This window comes from Notolepis coatsorum (genome assembly GCF_963971535.1).
Source record: "Notolepis coatsorum genome assembly, chromosome: 3".
NCBI lineage: Eukaryota > Metazoa > Chordata > Actinopteri > Aulopiformes > Paralepididae > Notolepis > Notolepis coatsorum.
The window spans coordinates 131464016-131485658 of NC_140167.1; the positions used below are offsets into that span (position 1 = coordinate 131464016).

At 49.5% G+C, this 21643-nt stretch overlaps 1 protein-coding gene across 1 annotated transcript in view; it reads left to right on the top strand.

Annotated features, from left to right (window-relative positions):
* Positions 1-12594, top strand: part of LOC311226003 (uncharacterized protein) — a gene marked incomplete at its 5' end in the record, with an annotated part of 157398 nt that extends 144804 nt beyond the window's left edge. Inside the window, 3 exons of the mRNA XM_084311385.1 lie at positions 10060-10257; positions 10841-10956; positions 11088-12594. Coding sequence (XP_084167511.1) covers positions 10060-10257; positions 10841-10956; positions 11088-11301 — 528 coding nt within the window. The 3' untranslated portion in view covers positions 11302-12594. The remainder of the gene's footprint in view (positions 1-10059; positions 10258-10840; positions 10957-11087) is intronic.
* Between the last annotated feature and the right edge of the window lie 9049 nt (positions 12595-21643).

A 21643-nucleotide genomic window follows, 5' to 3' on the forward strand; every position in this document is an offset into this window, starting at 1 on the left:
CCCACCCAGAGGGGTTGAGGCAGAGAAGGCTGACACGATTGGCAGACGTCATGAACGTGCAGGGGCACCCTCAACCGGTGAACCCGAGAGTTGACACTGCTCCAACACACCAGGGAATCAACCACCTTGGTGTTACCCAATGCGGTGGTTGTTCCTATAACCCCTCAAGAAAAAACTCCAAAACACACCTGCGGGTATACACCGGCTATACCGCAGTACAAGTGTCTCAGTTTTCAAAAAAGGGTTAACCCAGGCCTACGGGTCGACGAACATTACCTCGGACCGGGCCTGGCGATACGGGAAGCACAGGGTCACCAGAGGAGGTCAAAGACCACCCCAACAGGCCCCTCTTCGCCATGCGTGAGAGAGGAGCAAAAAAGAATGGAGAACCAGCCCCTAAGCACACCGTACTTGGTATTCCCAGGCGGTCTCCCAACCAAGTACTAACCAGGACCAACCTGTGTACAGTGGTGCAGTCGTAATATGTGGATAGAGCGCATCTTTGTGCGCGCGTACTGATCATCTAGTAACACGGCGTGTAACCGCGTGTGACCACGACTGCACCACTGCCTGTGTAGCGGCCGAGATCCGACGAGATCGAGCGTGTACAGAATGGCATGGCTGTAAGTCATTACGACAGTGCTGAGTAAAAACGTACCCAACCAGGGTCTCCATAGCGCTTAACCCTGTGACACCCGGACCGACCTGGCATTTTTCCCCCTGAAAAAAGCCCAAGTCCCTCAGGGTACCAGAACAGCAGATCTGCATCCCCGGCGGACAACGGGTTCAACTGATCCGGACCAGCGTGACCAGAACCAGTCCCGTGCCCTAACCACGCCGACATGCCTACTCCAGGAGAAGGGCAGATATGCGTGTCGATCTTAACATGAAAAGAAGGCGCCACCCAGACGTTCGGGCGAACCGCGCCTGGTGGCCCACCCCAAAGGCGTGAGACCCCTCTACATATGTTCAGATCCATTCCGTCATCATCCCCCAGACATGAACGAGAATCCGTCGAAAAACCAACCCAGGTCGTGGGATTTGGTCGTCGGAAGAGGAAAAACCCCCATCTCAGTTGCTTTATAAAAACGCTGTTTCAACCACAAGCAACCAAGGCGTGCCAGTCAGTCGCCTGTTTACAGCGAGCTAGCACTATACGTGCGTCGGGACACACCCCCATCAATGAACAGGCTATTTAGACCTGTCATTGAATCCCCAAGGCGCCCAGGGGAACGACAAGAGGGGTGTGACACTTCCTAACTCCAACACTTTTTGAATAGAAAAGAAGGAAGCATCAACAGTATGTATCCCAGTCTACACAGCCAGGGGTAAAAATTGTTCACATTTTTACATCCCACCACCCTCCCATAGGAAGGAGACGGGGATCCCCAGAGAGACTTCCCACGCGAGCTGTACAGATTGAAAAGAACATATTGCACCTTGAGCCATGTAAAAAATTGGTTTTAGGGCTCTCCGGGGAAGAGGCACTGAACCCATACACACTCAACAATCGAATTGAATCGAATACATATACAATAGAACAGGACACCTTCTAGAGGGTCCACTCACTTTGACAATCTGAGGAGGAAGGCTCTGTACTCTGATGGAGGCTCCCTCACATGGAAGAAGGAGTCCGAACTCACAGAAGGCCCGAATAGGCGCTTGGTGAGGAGGAGCCCTGACCACCCCCCTGAAACAGATCCATCACATGGACCTGAACAGCACACGGAAGTCCTACCAACAGAGACGCGCACGGTGACGTACTCTATGGTGGGGGAATTCCTGCGGTGCACACGCCCAATATACCAGGCCGTGGGACCAGGAAATTCCCCCCCCCCCCCCCCCCCCCCCCCCGTAACGTGCCGAACCGCCACGTGACGGGAACCTTGAAGGACAGGGGGTGTACCCCTGACCGACAGAAACAAGGGGAAGAGGAAAGGTTACCAGTTCACCCCTTTACGACCCCACACCCATGATACGATGTAATGACAAAAAGAGAATATGACACAGTCATAGTCAGCTCTATGAAGCGTTTGACAGCTCCACACAGCGCATGAGCTAACCTGCTATCTGATTTTTACTAAGGAAAAAACACAGAATAGAGAGGGCTCTAAGAGCCCCGGTCCAACATACACATGTGCTTCTGTGGCCAGTCCAACCCAGTTGTAGGTCACATGACACACACAACCCATCATCACCTACAAAAAATGGCAAAAACACTCAACAGAGGAACGCCGTTTTTCACAATGAGAGAATACATAATTCTCGATTAGTATCGGCCACAGGCCTTGCTAAGCACACACGACAGCGACCAAACCATCTTTTCTTTTAGGAAAATAAAGTTTCTCCAGCAGTTTTAGCACAACCTCAGCAATCAAGCTTAAGGGTTACATCGCATCCCTACCACACAAAAGACACAAATTAGTGCACAACATGTCTGATAGGAGGATGAAAAAGTCCCCAGGGAACCGGGGGGAAACACAATCCTCTTATTTTACCCTCAATACGGCCAGTTAAAACAGTAAAACCTGTTAATATGTGAACACACTGTTCATTGTCATCACAGGCTGAGAAAAGAACATTCTTTTACTCACTTGTCACCAAGCATAGCTTCATAGGTTAGTTACCTTAGTTGTGAGTACACGGTACATATAAACACCATGATGTTTCTCACACAACAACCAGATCATTTTCACATCTGTAACAACAACCCGATTTGCACGGAGAAGCTAACTGCCAGTGACAAAGACAGTTCACACATAACTCGCGTCGTATCCTAAATGCATTGCAGCAACACACGTTTGGGAAAACATCGTTATTCACAAAACATTTAGAAAAGTAAAACCAGAAGACGTGTTATAAGGTCTGGTCAAACCTTGTCCTACCCGGAACGTAGATCAGCGAAGTGCAGTCACAGACACCGTAGGAACACAGCCGCTCCTGTGTTGTTCGAACTGGGCAGCGTCGCCGCTCCAACCCGCACTACAGTCCTCTTTGTTGACGCAACCTTGCCGTCCTGGCTCAGGGCAGGGTCGACGAAACATCCCCTGTCAAGGATGACGTCGTAGTCAAGAGTGTAAAACATGTTAAAATCAAAGCACGTTCAACAGAATAGCATCAAGCTAACGGCCGCTCCAACCGTTCGGGCGCTACTGCCCCTGCTCGCGAGACGCCGAGCTAAAGGAGCACGCGACCAGAAGCGAGCTCACGGCGGCGCGCGAGAAGCTAAGCTACCCCGCGCCAGGCCATGGCCTATAGCAGCAAGCTAACGTTACCTAGTGATCACGACATGCTAGCGCCGCAGCTAACAGCTGACTGGCTAACAGTAGGCCCATCTAAGTAGGCCATGCAGCGATCCCAGCAGGCTAACGCAGCAGCTAACAGCTGACTGGCTAACCGTAAGCTAAGCAGCTATCACCTGAACATGTATACAATGACATAACACTCACCCAGACAGGCCGCCGTTCTGAACCTCTCCTCACTTTTTAAGAGAAAAGAGAAACAAGATGTCAACACTGCTTTACAACGGTGATTTTACCAACACCCGACGGAATCAGCACAATACCAAACTGGCCTGTGTAGCTGACTTGAACATGGATCTGCCGCTATCGCACATCCATGCACATATCTCCTCGTGAAGGAATACTCTCATTTGGATATGAAAGAAGGGGCTTAACACGGGACAGAGAGAAATCCACTCGTTCAGAAAACACAGGGATCACCAGTGTTAATGGTCGCGGCCCACTAGTTAAACTAAAATGGCTTCAGACCAAGGTCTCCTGTCGTCTAGGAGACTGAACAAAGGACCCTAGCCTGGGGCCGGTTTTCATAACATTGTCAATTAGTCCCCATAGCACTAACAGACAAGTGGAGCCTGCCAGCAAAACACTACTCACCCAACCTGGAACGCACCGCTTCTCACAACAGCGGCGCGCCACTACAGTCCCTGCACCGCCGGAGGGTTTCACTCCGTCCAGCCGCATCCAAGAAGACTGTAGCTGGGAGGTATGTAGCGGCGTGAACCCCCAATACGAAACCGGTGGAGTTTGTGGAATGATCACCATCTTCCAGACACTCCAGTACGAAGACAATATCGCCGTATTTTCTCGTTTTAAAATAGTGAGAGAGAAAATAACGATATGATGTCAACGTATTCTCCTTATTCTTCCTTTCCTTAGAGCAATATTTTTCTCCACGTCAAGTGGGCATATGAGCAACACGTTGCTTGTGATGAAATTTGCGAAGGAGATGAGTGTGTGGCCCATCCCTGCTTATGTAGGTGAGCGGATGGGGGTGTGGCCAGATGAATGCTGGCATTTAAAGGTACATTTGAAATTTATTCAGTGTGCATACGCTGAAGCGAGATTATGCATGAGACGCTGAGCGTGAGCTAGTGTGGCACAGAACGATAGGTTATGTAGATAACCTAGTTATATTAGTATAGGCTAAGCTCCCGCTCTGAGCCTTACGAGATACTCTATATCGCCTGTGATACCTAATGTATCTCCCACGAACAAAAACACATGCACCCCACCTGTATGGGGCCCCGCCCCTTATGGTGGCACCACCCATATAATCATGACTCTGGTCATGACACACCCTTCCTCGCCAAAAACCCGTCCCAGGAAAAGATCCCTCAAGAGGGAACTCAGGGCGCGCAGAGAGGGAGCTTAGCCTATACTAATATAACTAGGTTATCTACATAACCTATCGTTATATTTCGTATGGCATCGCTCCCGCTCTGAGCCTTACGAGATAATGGGGAAGAGCGGGTGCGAGACCCGACAGATGTACCCCCTGAGGACCCGTAAGCCCACATCAAGGGGTGCGGGGAGCCCTGTCACCCCATCCTTCCTAACGAAGGGGGGGCGCAGTCAACTCCACCTGAATGCGAACAAGAGGGAGCCAGAACCCCTTGAACACACCGTACAGGCGGAACCACGTGTGACTCAACACACTGCGGCCCATACCCATACACTCCCGCTACCCGACCAAAGGACGGGAAGCAGGAAAGGCCACAGACCCCAGAACCGCCTGGGAGACAGAACCCCCGGTCATGTCCATGAGGTAAAACCTTACAAAGGAGCCCGGGGAGGACCATGAAGCTGCAGCACAGATGTCCTCCACCGAGGCCCCACCCAGGAGAGCGGCAGAGGCAGCCACCCCACGAGTGGAGTGCGCCCTGACGCCCCCAGGGGGATCCTGCCCAGCCAGCGTGTAGCAGAGGGTAACACCCTCGCACAACCAATGGGACAGGCGCTGCTCCGACAGTGCCTTACCAGCACGAGCCCCACCGTAACAGACAAAAAGCTGGTCGGTAACCCTGAAATCCTGAGTACGGCTGAGGTAAATCCCCAAGCACGGACTGGACATGACAGGTGAAGGCCCGCATCTAACTCACCAGTGTGAGGAGGAGGACGAAACGCCTGAACCACAATATCCCGGGAGCGGAAAGAACTCCGGATATTCTCAGGCACGAAAGCAGGATTAGGTCGCAGAGTGACACCGCAATCGGTCCGAAAAGACAGGCACTCTGGACGTACCGAGAGAGCACAGAGCTCACCTACGCGTTTAGCGGAAGTGACAGCCAGAAGGAACGCGGTCCTGAAGGACAGCTGTCCCAACGGCGCCCGCTCGAGCGGCTCAAACGGGGCCAAGGACAACCGACCGAGGACCAATTGAAGATCCCAAGTCGGAGCCAAGGAGCGTTGCACCGGCTTAACGCCGTAAGCGCGACAGTGGAGGGAGCATGCGCATTCCAGATGGTAACACCATCAGGATCAAGAACCTGCACCCCTCAACGTACCCGTCCCAACAACTGACCTAACAGATGTATGGGGAAGAATCCCTGGCGGCACGGCATCGGTCCCAGACCTGCCTGGCCATGTCCAGACGCAATCCTCACCCGTCAGGATGAGGGCCGCCCCGCGACAGTACACCTGCACCCACATTCTCCCTGCCGGGGATGTGGGGAGCCCTTAGGCCGCGCAGATGGAGGACGCCCATAGCCAGCCGCCCGCCGCCTGGTGCAGACAGGGGGAGCGTACTCCTCCCTGTCTGTCGATACACGACACTGACGTCGTATCGTCCGTCCTGATCAACACCATTTGTGGACCAGAAGGACCGCTTTCAACACCAACACATTGAACGTAGCGCAGACCGGGCAGCATGGTTTGCCAGCTGCCCCCTACTGCGTTGGCCCGACGCATCACCAGCGAGGGAGGCGTCGGTGAAAACGCGACGTGAGACAGCGCCGTAACCGTCCTAGGACGGAACCTCCCGAGCGTGTTGACAACACGCTCCGAGATGGATGCCCATAGCCCTCCAACCGTTGACTGGGAAGAGGAATACTCTACATCCAGTCTACAGCAACCCCAGGCTGGTAGAGACCTGCCTGGTACGAGACCTGACGATCCACCTTGACCGCGAAGGACCAGAACGTCATCAGGGCAGAACACTCCGTAACCCTGGATGACGCAGAGGCCCCAGTGCGGCCTCCACGCACTTGGTGAAGATGCGGGGAGCCAGAGAAAACCGAACGGCAGCCTCTGGTACTCATACGCTAACCCTGCAAAGGAAGCGTAGGTAAGCCCTAGGATGGAAGATCGGGGATGCGCATACGCATCCTACAGGTCTATGGAGGAGAACCAGACCCCCACCTGACAGTGTTCAACAGGTAGGAGACGATCCAAAAAATGCTGAACCTTCCCATGGGACAGGTCCAGCCTGGGTCTTACACCCCTCCCTCCCGACTTCTCGGGCAGAGAACACCGGGAGGAGAACGCCACGACGATGGCTTGCTTCGTCCACAGAGATTGGATCTCGTCGACCAGAGCTGTCCCTGCTGGAGACCCCGACAACAGGGTCTGTACCAAACCTGAAAACGGGTGGGGTTGTGTAAACACAAGTCCCCGCCTCACCATTCTCTCCATCTACCTCGACATATGGTACTGCCGTAGTCATATGTGACGACACTCCCAACGCACCCGCCGTCACGTGGCGCAGGTCCGCCAGGAACTGTAGATAGTTGGCCCGGTCCCCCCCGCTGTGCGAAGACAACCCTGGAATCGTGCGAGGAGCGCGTTCCGTGTCGGAACACCTGACCCTGACACCACCCACGAGGCAATCGCACCCAAGGGGGAACCCCGACAGAAAAGGGCCTGTCTGATACGGGGGGCTTCCGATCAAAAAAGCCCCCCCACTGAACACCCCTCCAGAACATGCTGAAGGAGTTGTTCCGCAGCCGGACATGCAAGGTGTAAGGCCCCCATGGGTTCCTACACACCGTAGCCCTGCAGTGATATCACTACCACCCCAAACCATGTGAGCTGCGACCACTTGCCAATATTCCAGGAGTGGGAGCACCAACATGATACCTGGCCTGGCGAAGGCGAGGCCGGGGAAGCCCGCACTGTGTGCCTCAAAAGGTTTCGAGCCCCCCTGCTGACAACACTTAAGTTGACAGACGTAACACCAGGCTCAACCAACACAGTTCAAGGTGTGGGAGCCGCTTGACAGCACAACATTCTCACGGACAGACCCAGGCTCAGCCATCAACTGGGTGTCAGCCCCTGTCTCCATGAGAAGCGAAGAATAGGGCCGCATACGCTTCAATGAAGGTTCGCGGCCCGCAGCCAAAGGAGAATGCTCAGAGCCCCGCCTCTGGGGATACCAGAGAGAGGATTGAACGGGGAGCGGGCTGCTCGCGGCAAAATGACGACGGAGTGGTTTACCAACACCGAAATCACCCAAAATGGCCGATCCCTCGGCCGCCAAGACTGTCGGCCTCGCGATACCCTGTCGATTCTCCAACCAGGGCACCACTGGCGGGGGAAACATGGCCGCCTGTCGAGGGCCCCGTCATCGCCGCTGACGAGGCCGTGCTCTCTCTTCTTCTGGCTGCGCGGTGTGAGGCGGTGTAGGGCCTAGGACAATACCGCCCGCGCTCCAGCAGAAGACCAAAATCCCCTGCGGAGAGGGGAACCCTGAGCGGTTATAGCTTGCGGCTGGGTCAAAGCTAATAACGTCAACATCCTCGACGGAGTGGTTTACCAACACCGTGCGCGATGTGTCGACGTCGGCCGGCCCTCAAGGCCCCTCCACCAGACACCATCTCGCCAGGCCGACCCATGGTGTCGGCCGGGCGGGGCATTGTTTCAATATATCAAAAACAAAGGACTGACGTTAACATGGAGCACCAGTGGTGATTGCAAACAGCACCCTCCACTGTGGTGTGGACCATGAAAAGGTTAAATGAATAAAAAGAGCTAAACCACAAAAACTGTAGAATGAGCAAACCCATACACACAAAGTTTAAGGGGAGACGGACCAGACCCGTCTTCATTCAAAATATTCACAACAGAACACCAGCCCTAGTTTAGCCCATTTACCAAAAAAGGTAAACAAAGCCCCCCCCCCGCACTACTCCCCCAGTATACCGATTGACCGTCAGTATGAATGGTTTGAGAGGAGAGAAAGCTGTAGCAAGACAGACCTTCTCATAGCAGAGTGACAAAATGAAACAATAGCCCCCTACACAGGGCCGCCCCAGGAGATGGGGGGCCTCGCGTCTAAAAACGCACAGGGCCTCACATTTCTCCCAAGCGGCCCTGCCCTTATACTACTGCAGCCTAACGCCAGGCAATGTGGAACCCAAGACAACAATTGCCTGTGCACAGACACGCAACATGTTTACCATGTCGGCTGGACCCATAGCCCCACTACCCGACGCCAACCCAGATGGGAACACCGTTCAACAAACCCCGCCGGAACACAAGGTAATACCTGGCTAGAACCTAGCCACGACCTACCCCGTTGTCAACCCATTTACCCGAAAAAGGTAAATAGAACTCAAAACCCCACAACAGCTACCGACTGACCTTCATTGATGAACCGGGCAAGAGGCGGGAGAGTGACAACATCTCACGGCGGAGACATTAAAACAGCATAGCAATTAGCAGTAGTGATAGCATGCGGCAGTAGCGATAGCATGTTAGCATAGCTTTAGATGTTTTAGCAGCACGCCCAAGACAGCTTGGAAACCGTTCCCTGCAGAGAACGTTCACCAAACCATCTTGCCCCTGGCGCCAACACACAACAAGGTTGTGTTAACAACACAAACCAGCATTACTAACACTAATACCCATGCCTGAAGACACAGGGCCTACCTGAGTACAAGCTGGCCCGACAGCCAGCCTTGTACAGCTGAACCTCGATGTGCAGTCATCAAACGAGGAACATCACAGGCCCGTCGTGTCGCCGAAAACATGCGTCGAAGATGCCAGGGGCCAGCAACCTCCGGTAAGCTTCCAACATTATTAATCTTCCTTAATCTTTTACATTCCGCTAGCTCGCATGGTGCAAAGCATCCAGTGCGCTGGGACGAAAATAGAGGAAGGGTGTGTCATGACCAGAGTCATGATTATATGGGTGGTGCCACCATAAGGGGCGGGGCCCCATACAGGTGGGGTGCATGTGTTTTTGTTCGTGGGAGATACATTAGGTATCACAGGCGATATAGAGTATCTCGTAAGGCTCAGAGCGGGAGCGATGCCATACGAAATATAACAATTATTATCAAAATAGAATTGGCTACATTCACACGTATGCTCACATTTACTGTACAAAATCAATTACAAACTTGTCTCAAAGAGATAAAATGTATCTGCAGATTTGGTTTACTTAGTTTTACTATAACTAACTACTATAACTATATAAGATCACAGTGAGTCTCCTTTATTTCAGGAAATATTCATGAAGTGTTCAACTCAGTTAGCAGCAAGGAAATGTTCATACTGATTTCAACTTTCAGATGATAATTGAAACATCTAATGAAAAATCAAGTGTGTATGAGGCGTAAACCCATATTTATTTTGTATTTCCATTCATTAATCTTAGTTTGCACCAAGATATGAGATGCAAGTAAGACCTTAAGTCACTTGGATGATTTAGCAGAGTTTACCCTGCATGCTGTATACGGCAGACAGCTTAAAACAAATATCAGTGTAAAAGGTGTTGGACGGCTGTTTTCCTAACACAACTTGTATCATCTTGTGTCAGCTCCATCTCATTGCCCTGAACTCGCCTCAAGTTGGTAACATGCGAGGAATTCGCGGGGCAGACTTCCTGTGCTTCCAGCAAGCCCGTGCAGTGGGCCTGAGGGGCACCTTCAGAGCCTACCTGTCCTCCAAGCTCCAAGACCTCTACAGCATCGTCCGCAAGGCGGACAGGGACAGCCTCCCTATCCTGAACCTCAAGGTGAGTCAAGTTAGCTGCTGGTGGGGAACCTGCAACATGGACCTCAAGTTGTGAGCTCAGGAATTAGAGCAGTCGTTTGGTAATCGGAAGGTTACCGGTTCGATTCACGCTTCTCCCGGGCAACGTGTCGAAGTGTCCTTGAGCAAGACGCTTAACCCCAAATTGCTTCCGATGAGCAGGTCAGCACCTTGCATGGTTGCCTCCGCCGTCGGTGTGTCAATGTCTGAGTGAATGTGAGGAACAAAATTGTAAATATTTAAATTGCGTTGGATAAAAATGCTATATAAATGCACCATTTACCATTTTACTTTACCCCACCATCTTTACTTGATCCTTCAATCACGACAGTCGCTTCCCTCGGACAAACAACACGTTGGGATTGAAGGATCAAGAAAAGAGGGTGGGGCTTGAGATAGGTCAATTGCCAGATTCTACCTCTGTTGTAATTAAAACTTGTTCAGATACTAAGGTCTGCTGAATGATATATGAAGCTAAAATGTATTTCTTTTTTGCAGAAGAAAACGAGAGGTCAAAATGAGATTCATGGTACTGTATCTGGTTTGATGCATTATTTTCTTATCAGGACCAAGTGGTGTATAGTAGCTGGGAGTCTCTCTTCGGTGAGAGCGGAGGAAGAATGAGAGACAATGCACCAATCTACTCCTTCGATGGTAGAGATATCCTCAGGGACAGTGCATGGTGAGTTGTTGTTTTCCCCCCCGAGCATACATTTTCACACACACAAAAAAAACCTGAATGTATAGAAATGAGCTCATTAGTAGTATGTATTCACTCAGTTCACATGTACTCTGTACCTTGTGTCTCCTCAGGCCAGAGAAAATGGTCTGGCACGGCTCAAGCAACAAGGGCCACCGGCAGACGGACAACTACTGCGAGACATGGCGGGCGGGCGACCGCGCCGTGACCGGTCTGGCGTCCTCGCTGCAGGCCGGCCAGCTCTTACAACAAACCTCCAGTAGCTGTTCTAATTCCTTTATAGTTCTCTGCGTCGAGAACAGCTACATCACAAGCTCCAAAAGATAAACACTGTCCAATCTACACCCCTTTTTTGTTGTTCTAGTCAAACGCAATTCAACCGGCAACTGACCATTCCCTTTTTTATTTGACCCCCTGAACATCCGCTCTGAAAGCATTATAGCGTCCAACGAACTGGGTCTGTGGCTCCTGCGCCCCACAGTGACGCTTCCCGTGGTCTTCTCCTCCCTTCCATAAATGCCAAAGAGACGGGTCCAACAGAAAGGTGTTTGTTCCTTTTCTCCAGGGCATTGGCACATATTTTCTCCAAGGGGTTGAACAAGAGAAGAGAAAGCTAACTGCGTTTTCAAATTGTATCAATTTTTTAAGTCTGTATATGATAATGTATGATTTGTCGTTTGTGTTTTTTTGTTATTTTTTGTTGTATATCTTTGTTTTCTTTGATTTTATCCATGTTCTTACTTTTCAACTGTTATCAAATTTGGTATATTCATCCAGCTTTCTAATTTTTCTTTTTTTCTAGCAAATTCTTTATTATTTTCCACATTTGCTTCAATTTCATTTAAGAATTGTGGGTTATTATGGGGTACAACAAGCTTTTAAAGAATATTTTTAAATTTAAAGAAGAGAATAGATATTTATTTTTAAATGAAGTTATGTAAGAACTTTGGATTTGGATAAGTGAAAAGAAAAAAGGTAAAATGCCCTCATCCACATTGTAGGCAGCACAGAACGGTTTATACCTTTCAAAATAAATTTTGTAAATAAATGTTGTTTGATTACAGTTCCAGAAAGGTCTGTTTTATAGAATAAGTAACAACACTCTTATATGATGAACTGGTGCTATTGTATGTATCATGTTAAAATATGTAAATGATTACAAATATGATTTCCCTCCAGTTTTGTTTAGCCACAACACATACATTTTTGCAGTTACAGTGCCTTTGCACCACGTTTTTGGATATAGCCTCTTTAAATAATTCCAGATACTAGTTGCAAGATCCCGTGTAGCTGACATTGAGCCTTGTGATTTGAGTGAGGGGTATGTTTATCCTTTTGCCAGAAATGTTTCCTTATTATAATTGCCTATCAGCGGGTAGGCTAAATACATCAAACGTAGTACTAATCTGTGTTATAGTGACTGCTGACTGGTGTGTTTGGGAGGGAAACTGATGCATCTCATCCAGAAAATAACGAATTTCAGACACTAACTCGGCTCTAGTGCTACTGATGCTTTGACTGAACCTGTTGTTATCAAATTTTTTTTATATAACGATACGTGCTGCTGTACCATTTCTCCCAGGCACTGAATAAATGTTGATTTTTCATCCATGACATTGACATTGATGACATTTTGATGACGGTATTTTTGTATTTTCATAAATGTTTGTGTTACATTTATTTTTAGACCTTTTCAGTAGAATTGCATTGCTATATAGGGAACAGCTTGGACTCAGGTTTATTTCCTGTGGCAGTGTTTGCTAATTATCAATAGCTGACACTAAATCAAATGTAGAATGTTTATTTTTGTTATCAAGTTGAAAATATACTGTCCAGTATAGCCCCGCCCCTTAGTACAAAGCGACTTGTCTTATAGAAAGGCACTGTATAAATCTCCTATATTATTATTATCATTATTACAATATTGTTTCACATTTTATATTGTGGGATCAGAGGTCAGGTGACTGCCCAGCAGCAAACAGGGCCCAGCAGGCCAATATCAGCAACCCGGGATATATTTTACCCAAAGAGATTAAAGCTAGAGTGAGCACTCCCTATCTACACAACACAGCCAACGTGTTCCCACAGCTACATTAGAGGCTTACTTCACCTGTTTTCTATCAATTCTAGTTATTCGTCATTCGAGATACAGTGGTGGTTGGAAACAGACTTTTCTGCAATTACTGCCATTTAGTGGAAAGAGGGACGGGGGGGATCTGTAACTTCCTTACAGAAGAAATAGGAGCCTCTAGGTGGTGGTGTACACATGAGAACGAAGGTTATCCTTTAACCCTAATTATATGAGTAGATAGCGAGCGCTCTGCTCTATGGGAATCCCCTTTTAGCATAGGGCTACTTGTAAGAATTTAGGTACCAATGCACCTGCACCTGTCCAGCCACGCCCACTCTCGCCCATGCACTTAAGAGAGGGGTGTGACCATACTTCCGCTCTTCTCTAGCCTTGACCGTTATCCGGAAGATAATTAGGGGTCCTCAGTGATTGAGGAGCAGAGCGCTCGCTATCTACTCATATAACTAGGGTTATAGGATAACCTTCGTTATATTTCGTAGATAGCTCACGCTCTGCTCTATGGGACATAGGAGCGGAGCAGGGCCGAGAGCCCGACAAATGCACCCGCTGAGGTCCCCTACGAACACCGGGGAGGGTCCGGGCCCCCCCACCCCTCACTAGGGGGGGGAACAGGACACCGACTGTGCGAAAGAGGGGACAGCACCCAACAAACGCACAGGGTGAGCAGACGCGGAACAGAAGGGCCCGCTACTACCTGACCAAGCGCCCCGCATGCTACTAGGGAACGTACGTGAAAACAAAAGCCTGTGTTACTGCTTCCACACCTTGTGGGGTCGGGGTCGTTAAACCCCGACGCTGCCCACGAGGCGTCCCGAGGGGTCGGGACTCCAAAACCCAGACCCTGCGGGCGAAGCTGTAGCAGCGGGGCACGAAGGAGGTCCCAGCCCCAGGCCACTCAAGGCAGGGGCCAGGACCCCCAAAAGGGACCTGGTGAGGTCAATGAGGCTGTGGCATCGAGACCTCTCCAGGCATTCACTGGTGACACCACCCTCTACACCGCCAGCGTATCGGACAGAGCCTACAATAGGCGCACAGAAACGTTTGTGTAAAATATGCATGTAGTTAAATTTACTGGCGCGTTGCACTAAATACTACGGCACCCTGTTGCGTGTGACATTATCAAGAGAAGCCCGCTTTCAGTGCTTTGTGGGCGTCGTTACTGCGCTCACACACACAACAGAGGAGGAAGCGGACAGATCCGACCAGCATGGATTCTGCTCACAATGCCAAAGCTAAAATGTACATTACAGATGAACTGCAGAGAAAATTCCCAATTTACCGTCCCAGTCGAGACTAATTGGAAGCGGAGTACAACGCGTGCTAAGCTTGACCATATGTTTCTGTGTCTAATAAAGGTGGTGGCGATCTCAAAGCTCACATGGACACAGAAAAACATTACAAATAAAGCTGTGTGAGGCGAGAGTTTGATGGCAAAGTTGACCGAATTGATTGAAGTATGTGTTACAGGTACCAGGATATGGCACCTGATAGCAGATATATGTTTAACCTATGAAACAGGTTGTAGTTAATCATTTGACAAAGGAAGGTGCAGACACGATGTTATTGACTCTGGTTCCTCCCGGTTGTCTATTTCAACAACGTTTATTTATTCAACAGAATAATCAATCAATCATCATCATCATTGTATCATCATTGTATCATCATTGTATCACACATTCTACCCTTTTAGGATACCCTGGTTCACTTCAATAGCATTTTCCTTTTAAATGTAGTTATCCAGTATTATATACTGTACATTGTGATTACTTATGTCTTTATACATATTTGGCGTCTTAAATATAAGCATGTGAGAAGAGAAACATTATCCTGTTAACCTCTGTCTAGACATGTCTAGGCATGTTGGAAGGGACCATCGTATGTCTTTTAACCAACACTGTCATTGTCATTGTCTGTCAAACAATTCCTTAAATCACCAATAAGTGTTACCTTTATCATCAGTCACTTATCATCAGTCATATCCACTATTCTCTAGTATACCGAAATACCTCCACACCTCAGTGTTATCCATAGTTGTGTTCCGGTCTCAAGTTCTATTGAAACTCAAATGTGCACTGCAAGTACATTTATATTTATATATGTATCGGGCCGTTCTCAACCCTACTAGGAATTTGCTAAACCGTGACCATGGTATAACTCAAGGGAATAGATTTATATTTACATTTAACGGAGGGCGCAATAGAGAGAGAGAGAGAGCATGTGGTACAGCTCCGGTGTTTAGCTACCTTCTAGGTAGGGTAAGCTAAAGTAATTTCCCTCTAACCATCTTGTACACAATATACACATTTACTACACAGCAATTCAACCCAACACAGTATGTATTTCAAAACATAAACCTTTATAATCCCCTTGGAGATACTTAACTTCGACACGTTAGTGCTTAAATGGACAATTGTGTTCCAACACTATTTAAATGTACCAACGAAACGTGGCGCCATCAATAGACGGTCTGCTTCTCAACCACGTTACTTGTCGTCTTAAACTTCTTAAACTTGACTCAAACATCGACAATAGTTACTTAATTTGAACCCTCGACATTGCATGTATCCTTGTTAACCTTTATGTGTGTTTTGTAGTATATTACCCACCTATGAAACAGGTTGTAGTTAATCATTTGACAAAGGAAGGTGCAGACACGATGTTATTGACTCTGGTTCCTCCCGGTTGTGAGGCTGAGATCGCCTCGTGCGTTCCTAAGCACACAGTACGGTTCCCTGGAAGGCGAAGCCACTAAACACCAGTCCTATACCGCCACCTATTGACCAGATTATGTTAATGTCTCCCATTACATATAAATGACTGTTCTAACTTGTTTCTGATGGAGGTAATCCTGTATCAATATGTTCACACTGTTTTGACACATAATCTAAAGATATTAACATGATACCACTTCTAGTGGGCATCACACACTCCCTGACCTTAAAAAAATGGCTCCTGACATTTCCGAAAATCACTAAATACACCCATCCAATATCACCCTCAGGCGTGAACCCCTAACAAACTCCCCATGGGTGGACCGTGGGTGACGGCTGGACGATAAGCATACTGGCCATGTTGTGGAAGGCTGTAAAAAATTGAATGCAACCATGGCATTACGAAGGGTATCAATTGATGTGGTAGTGGACTGTGGTGTGGTGCGGGCACCATCGGTGGCCACTGTACTACTGAATTCACGGTCACCTTGTTCTGCACTGACGGTTCACCTAGCATATCATACGTGAGACATTGTTTAGGCCTTCTGTCACGGGCAGACCTCCTAACCTCTGACTGGACTTGTTCTACCGGCGAGAGTGGAGGGGTTCGGAGATTGAGCTGGGCTACGGGGGAGTGAGCTTGGGGTTGGGGTTGGGCTATTGGAGAGTGAGCTTGGGAGTGGGGTTGGGGTATTGGAGAGTGAGCTTGGGGATGGGGTTGGGGTATTGGAGAGCTCGGGGGGTCTCCCTTTCTTCTTCTTCCCCTGATTCACTAACATCTCCCTCCGGTCTGGCCAAGACAGGCAAATTTCCATCCGTGTTTCCTCCCCTGTCGTCTTCACTCTCAGGGCGCAGGCCTGGCATGACTTCAGGTCGTCGTTCACGGTGTCCAAGTGATCTTTCCTCTGTCCTTTCAACAGGTATCCTTAGCCAGTATCCTCTGTCACTGTCATCATCCGAATCACTGTCATTGCTGTCCCTTGTCTCTACTTGTCTTTGTGTGTCTGACATTCTTCCTTGTCTTGGTCTGTCATTCGTTTTCTTCGCAGGGACAGTTCTTGCTGGTGGTGGAGTAATTTCCACGGGCAAATCATTTACCAGCAGTAAGAGATTTCGGTGTAGTGTTCTGGTCTTTTTCTGGTCTCCATGTTCAGGGCAGACAATGTATACTGGACTCTCAGCGAGCTGGCTTTTGACCACGTAGATCGCCTTCTCCCAGTACGATCTCAACTTGCCTGGTCCTCCACGCTGATTGAGGTTTCTCACCAGAACTCTGTCTCCTGACTGCAGTACTACTCCTTTTGTTTTCTTGTCATAAGTTACTTTTCCTCTTGCACTGGACTTTTTGCTATGTTCGCAAGCAATCCGATAGGCTTCAGACATCTTCTCAGCCCATTGCTCCGCGTATCCTCTGGGTGAGTACGGTTCCTCTTTCTTCGCTAACCCAAACAACAGGTCAACGGGGAGGTGTGGATGACGACCGTAGAGGAGGAAAAAGGGTGAGTAACGCGTTGGTTCATGTTTGGTACAGTTGTACGCGTGTAACACATGCGGGAGGTGGTCCTTCCACCGCAATTTCTCATTTTCAGTCAATGTCCTCAACATCTGTAGTATGGTCCGATTGAGCCGCTCCGCTGGGTTGCTCTGTGGATGGTAGGGTGATGTTCTAGAGTGGCCGACCCCAGACAGCCGTTGCAGTGCTTGGAACAGTTTATTCTCAAATTCTCGACCCTGGTCGTGATGTAATTTCGAGGGATAACCGAATTTGGGTATAAAGTCATTAAAGATATGCTCTGCAGCTGTTTTCCCACTCTTGTTCTTGGTGGGGTATGCCTGGGCGAACCTAGTGAAATGGTCGATCACCACTAGGATATATTCATACCCTCCACGACTGGTTTCCAGATGTAGATAGTCGATACACACAAGTTCTAATGGGAAGTTGGAGGTAATGCTGCCCATGGGAGCTCGGACATGGGTGACCGGCTTCTTAGACTTGATACAAGGACATCTTCGGGTCACATATTCTTCAATCTCTCTGGACATGAAAGGCCAGTAGAATCTTTCTCTTGCGAGGTGGATCACTCTTTCTGTTCCAACATGACCCATCTCATTATGTAGATGTTTCAGGGCAAGTGTTCTATACTTTACAGGGAGGACCAACTGTTGGTATTGATTGGTCTTTCTGTAAAGGAGATCATTTTCAATATGTAATCTGCTCCATTCATGAAGTAGCTTTCGGGTTGCTGCGCTTACGGTTCTTCGTACGTCGTCTGACAATTTCGTGTTCGGCTCTTTCAACTCCCTGATCGTGTTGATGGCTTGGTCCTCTTTTTGGGCCTTCACCAGTTCATCGTGACTGATTGTTTGTAGGTGTGGGTGAGACTGCTGGTTTGAGTCTGGGGACGTGATGTTGAGCGCCGCAACCCATGCCATGTCTTTCCTTTCAGCTGCTTGGCTTCCTTCCCACGTTGCTCGTACTGCTTCATTAGAGAGCTCTTCTGTGCAGGTCCTTTCATATCTCTCCATATCCAGGGGAAGGCGGGAAAGTGTGTCTGCATCTATGTTGGACTTTCCGGGTCTGTATTTGATGTCAAACCGGAAGTCTGCCAGTTCTCCAACCCACCGATGACCGACTGCATTGAGCTTGGCAGTACTCATTACATAGGTCAACGGGTTGTTGTCGGTGTAGATAGTAAAGTGTGGGGCATAATACAGATAGTCACGGAATTTCACACACACAGCCCATTTCAATGCAAGGAACTCCAGTTTCCCACTGTGCATATGGTAATTTCGTTCGGCTGGTGACAATGTTCTTGACTCGTACCCGATGACTCTCAGTTTTCCATCTTGATGTTGTCAGCGAGTATGCTGATACCGTTGTAAGCTACATAACAACAGTGGCAGACGGCATTGTCCCCACAAAGACGGCGCGGGTTTTCCCAAACCAGAAACCTTGGGTGGACAGCACTATAAGAACAGCCCTAAACTCACGCACCACGGCTTATAACCTGGGCAGAGAGTCAGGAAATATGGAAGAATACAAGGCTTCAGTCTACACTCTGCGCAAGGCTGTTAAACTTGCTAAGAGGACATATGCTGAGAAACTGGAGACACAAATGGCACAAAACGACACAAGAGGCTTGTGGAGGGGACTGAAGACAATAACTGACTACAAAGTCAGCGCCCCCGCAATGGGGAGCGACGACGCCTCTCTAGCGGACAAACTCAACTCCTTCTACGCTCGGTTCGGTGTAGACAGTGTCGCCACTAGCCCTCTGGCTAGTGACGTCACTGGCGCACCGGCTGTTGTGGAGGGGGGGGGGCAACCGCGGGGGGGCGGGGGCGCTCTCTCGTTGTCGGAACACAGTGTGAGAAGAGCATTTATGCAGGTGAACACCAGGAAGGCTGCAGGCCCAGATGGTATAACAGGACGCATACTTAAGTCCTGTGCAAACCAGCTTGCCCCGGTGTTCACCGCCATATTTAATCAATCCCTGGCGGAGTCAGTAGTCCCTGCCTGCTTCAAGATGTCTACCATCATCCCTGTACCGAAGAAACCCTCCCCAACATGTCCAAATGATTACAGACCGGTGGCACTCACCTCTGTGGTCATGAAATGTTTCGAGAGGCTGGTCAAGGACCACATTTGTGCCTCTCTCCCCAGTGATATGGACCCTATGCAATTTGCATACAGGACAAACAGGTCCACTGATGACGCGGTCTCCCAGGTACTGCACAGCACTCTCTCCCACCTTGACCGTCAGAAGGGGGGCTATGTGAGACTGTTGTTCATTGACTACAGCTCAGCGTTCAACACCATAGTCCCCACCAGACTGGTGGACAAGCTGATCGAGCTAGGCCTGAGCTCCGCCCTGAGCGCCTGGGTACTGGACTTTCTGAGTGAAAGACCCCAGGCGGTCAGGGTGGGGGGTCAGACCTCCAACACCATCACCCTGAGCATCGGGTCCCCCCAGGGCTGTGTTCTGAGCCCCCTGCTGTACTCACTCTACACACACGACTGTGTGGCCAAGTTCAGCTCCAACTCCATTGTGAAGTTCGCCGACGACACGGTGGTGGTGGGGCTGATCTCGGACAACGACGAGAAGGCCTACCGGGAGGAGGTTGAGGTACTGGAACGTTGGTGCCAGGACAACAGCCTGCTCCTGAACATTGGTAAAACCAAGGAGCTGATCGTGGATTATAGGAGAGGACAGCGGGAGACACACACACCACTGAGGATTAACGGGGCTACCGTGGACAGGGTGAGCAGCTTCAAGTACCTGGGGGTCCACATCTCAGAGGACCTGACATGGTCAACACACATAGGCACAGTAGTAAAGAAAGCGAAGCAGCGCCTCTACCACCTGAGACAGTTAAGGAAGTTCAGAGTATCGGGGAAGATACTTCAGTCCTTCTACTCAGGAGCTGTAGAGAGCATCTTGACCGGAAACATCACTGCCTGGTATGGGAACAGCACGGCACAGGACAAGAAGGCCCTACAGAGTGTGGTGCGCTCAGCCGAGCGTACCACGGGTATTGCGCTACCTCCCCTGCAGGCTCTATACAACAAGAGGTGCAAATCCAGAGCCTGCAGGATAATGAAAGACCCCCACCACCCCAATAACAGCCTGTTCCAGCTGCTGAGGTCAGGCAGACGCCTGCGAATTCTAGAGACTAAGACGGAGAGGCTTAGGCTAAGCTTCTTCCCCCAGGCCATCAGAGCCTTGAACAATGAACATCGAGAGACACAGAAACTGAACTATCCACACACAAGTACATACACGACACGCACGCTGAGCACGCTCACACACTAGCAGCCACTTTAACACTCATGCCGCACACACGCACACTTATGGCCAGAGGAAAGGCCACTTAAAATAGTATAACATCAGGAACAGTGTATTGCACTACTAAAGCTAACTAGCATGTCCTATATGCTCTGTAAATACTAATGTACAGATACCGAGATGGCACACCATGTACCTGTTTATTGCACTGTTTTATTGGATTCTATTAATATGTTGTACCACTGTATTTTATTGGATTCTATTATATGTTGTACCACTGTATTGCACATCGTCGCGGGCAAGACCAGCCGCATTTCATTGTATACCTGTATGCCGTGACAATTAAAACTCTTGAATCTTGAATCTTGAATCTACAGAACAGCTCCCAGGCCTTGGTCGGAGGCATCCGTGTGCAACCTGAAGGGTAGGTTGAAATCAGGATATGCCAAGACAGGGGGGTTTGTGAGAAGGTCAATCAGTTGTTCAAGTGCTCTCTGCTGTTCCGTGGTCCACTCTATGGGCTCTCTGGAGGGCAACTGGGGGCGTTTGATGTTCTTACTCCGCGCTGGGGCTGGGGTCTTTCCTGGCTTGATTTGGAGTAGCTCGTAGATGGGTCTGGCAATTCGGGAAAAATCCTGAATGTATGAACGGAAATATCCCAGGAATCCTGTTATTTTCCTCACTTCGCCGACAGTTCTGGGTGTCTTACTTGACAGGGCTTTCACGGCTTCAATGTCTCGTGGGTCTATCTTGACCCCTTCTGCTGACACAAGGCGACCCACGTATCTGACTTCTTGCTTGAAGAGGTCACACTTCTCAGGTCTCAATTTCACTCTGTGACGTTGAAGGGCTTGGAGAACCTTGCGGAGGGTCTCTACATGTTCTTCAAATGTCTTTGCGTAACAGAGTACGTCGTCTAGATACGGGATACAGCATTCGTCCCTGAGGGGACCTAGCATCTCCTCCATGCTCCGTTGGAACGTTGCAGGGGCATTCGAGAGTCCAAATGGGATGCGCACCCACTCGTAAAGACCCCATGGAGTGATGAAGGCGGTGAAGGGTCGTGAACCCTCGGCGAC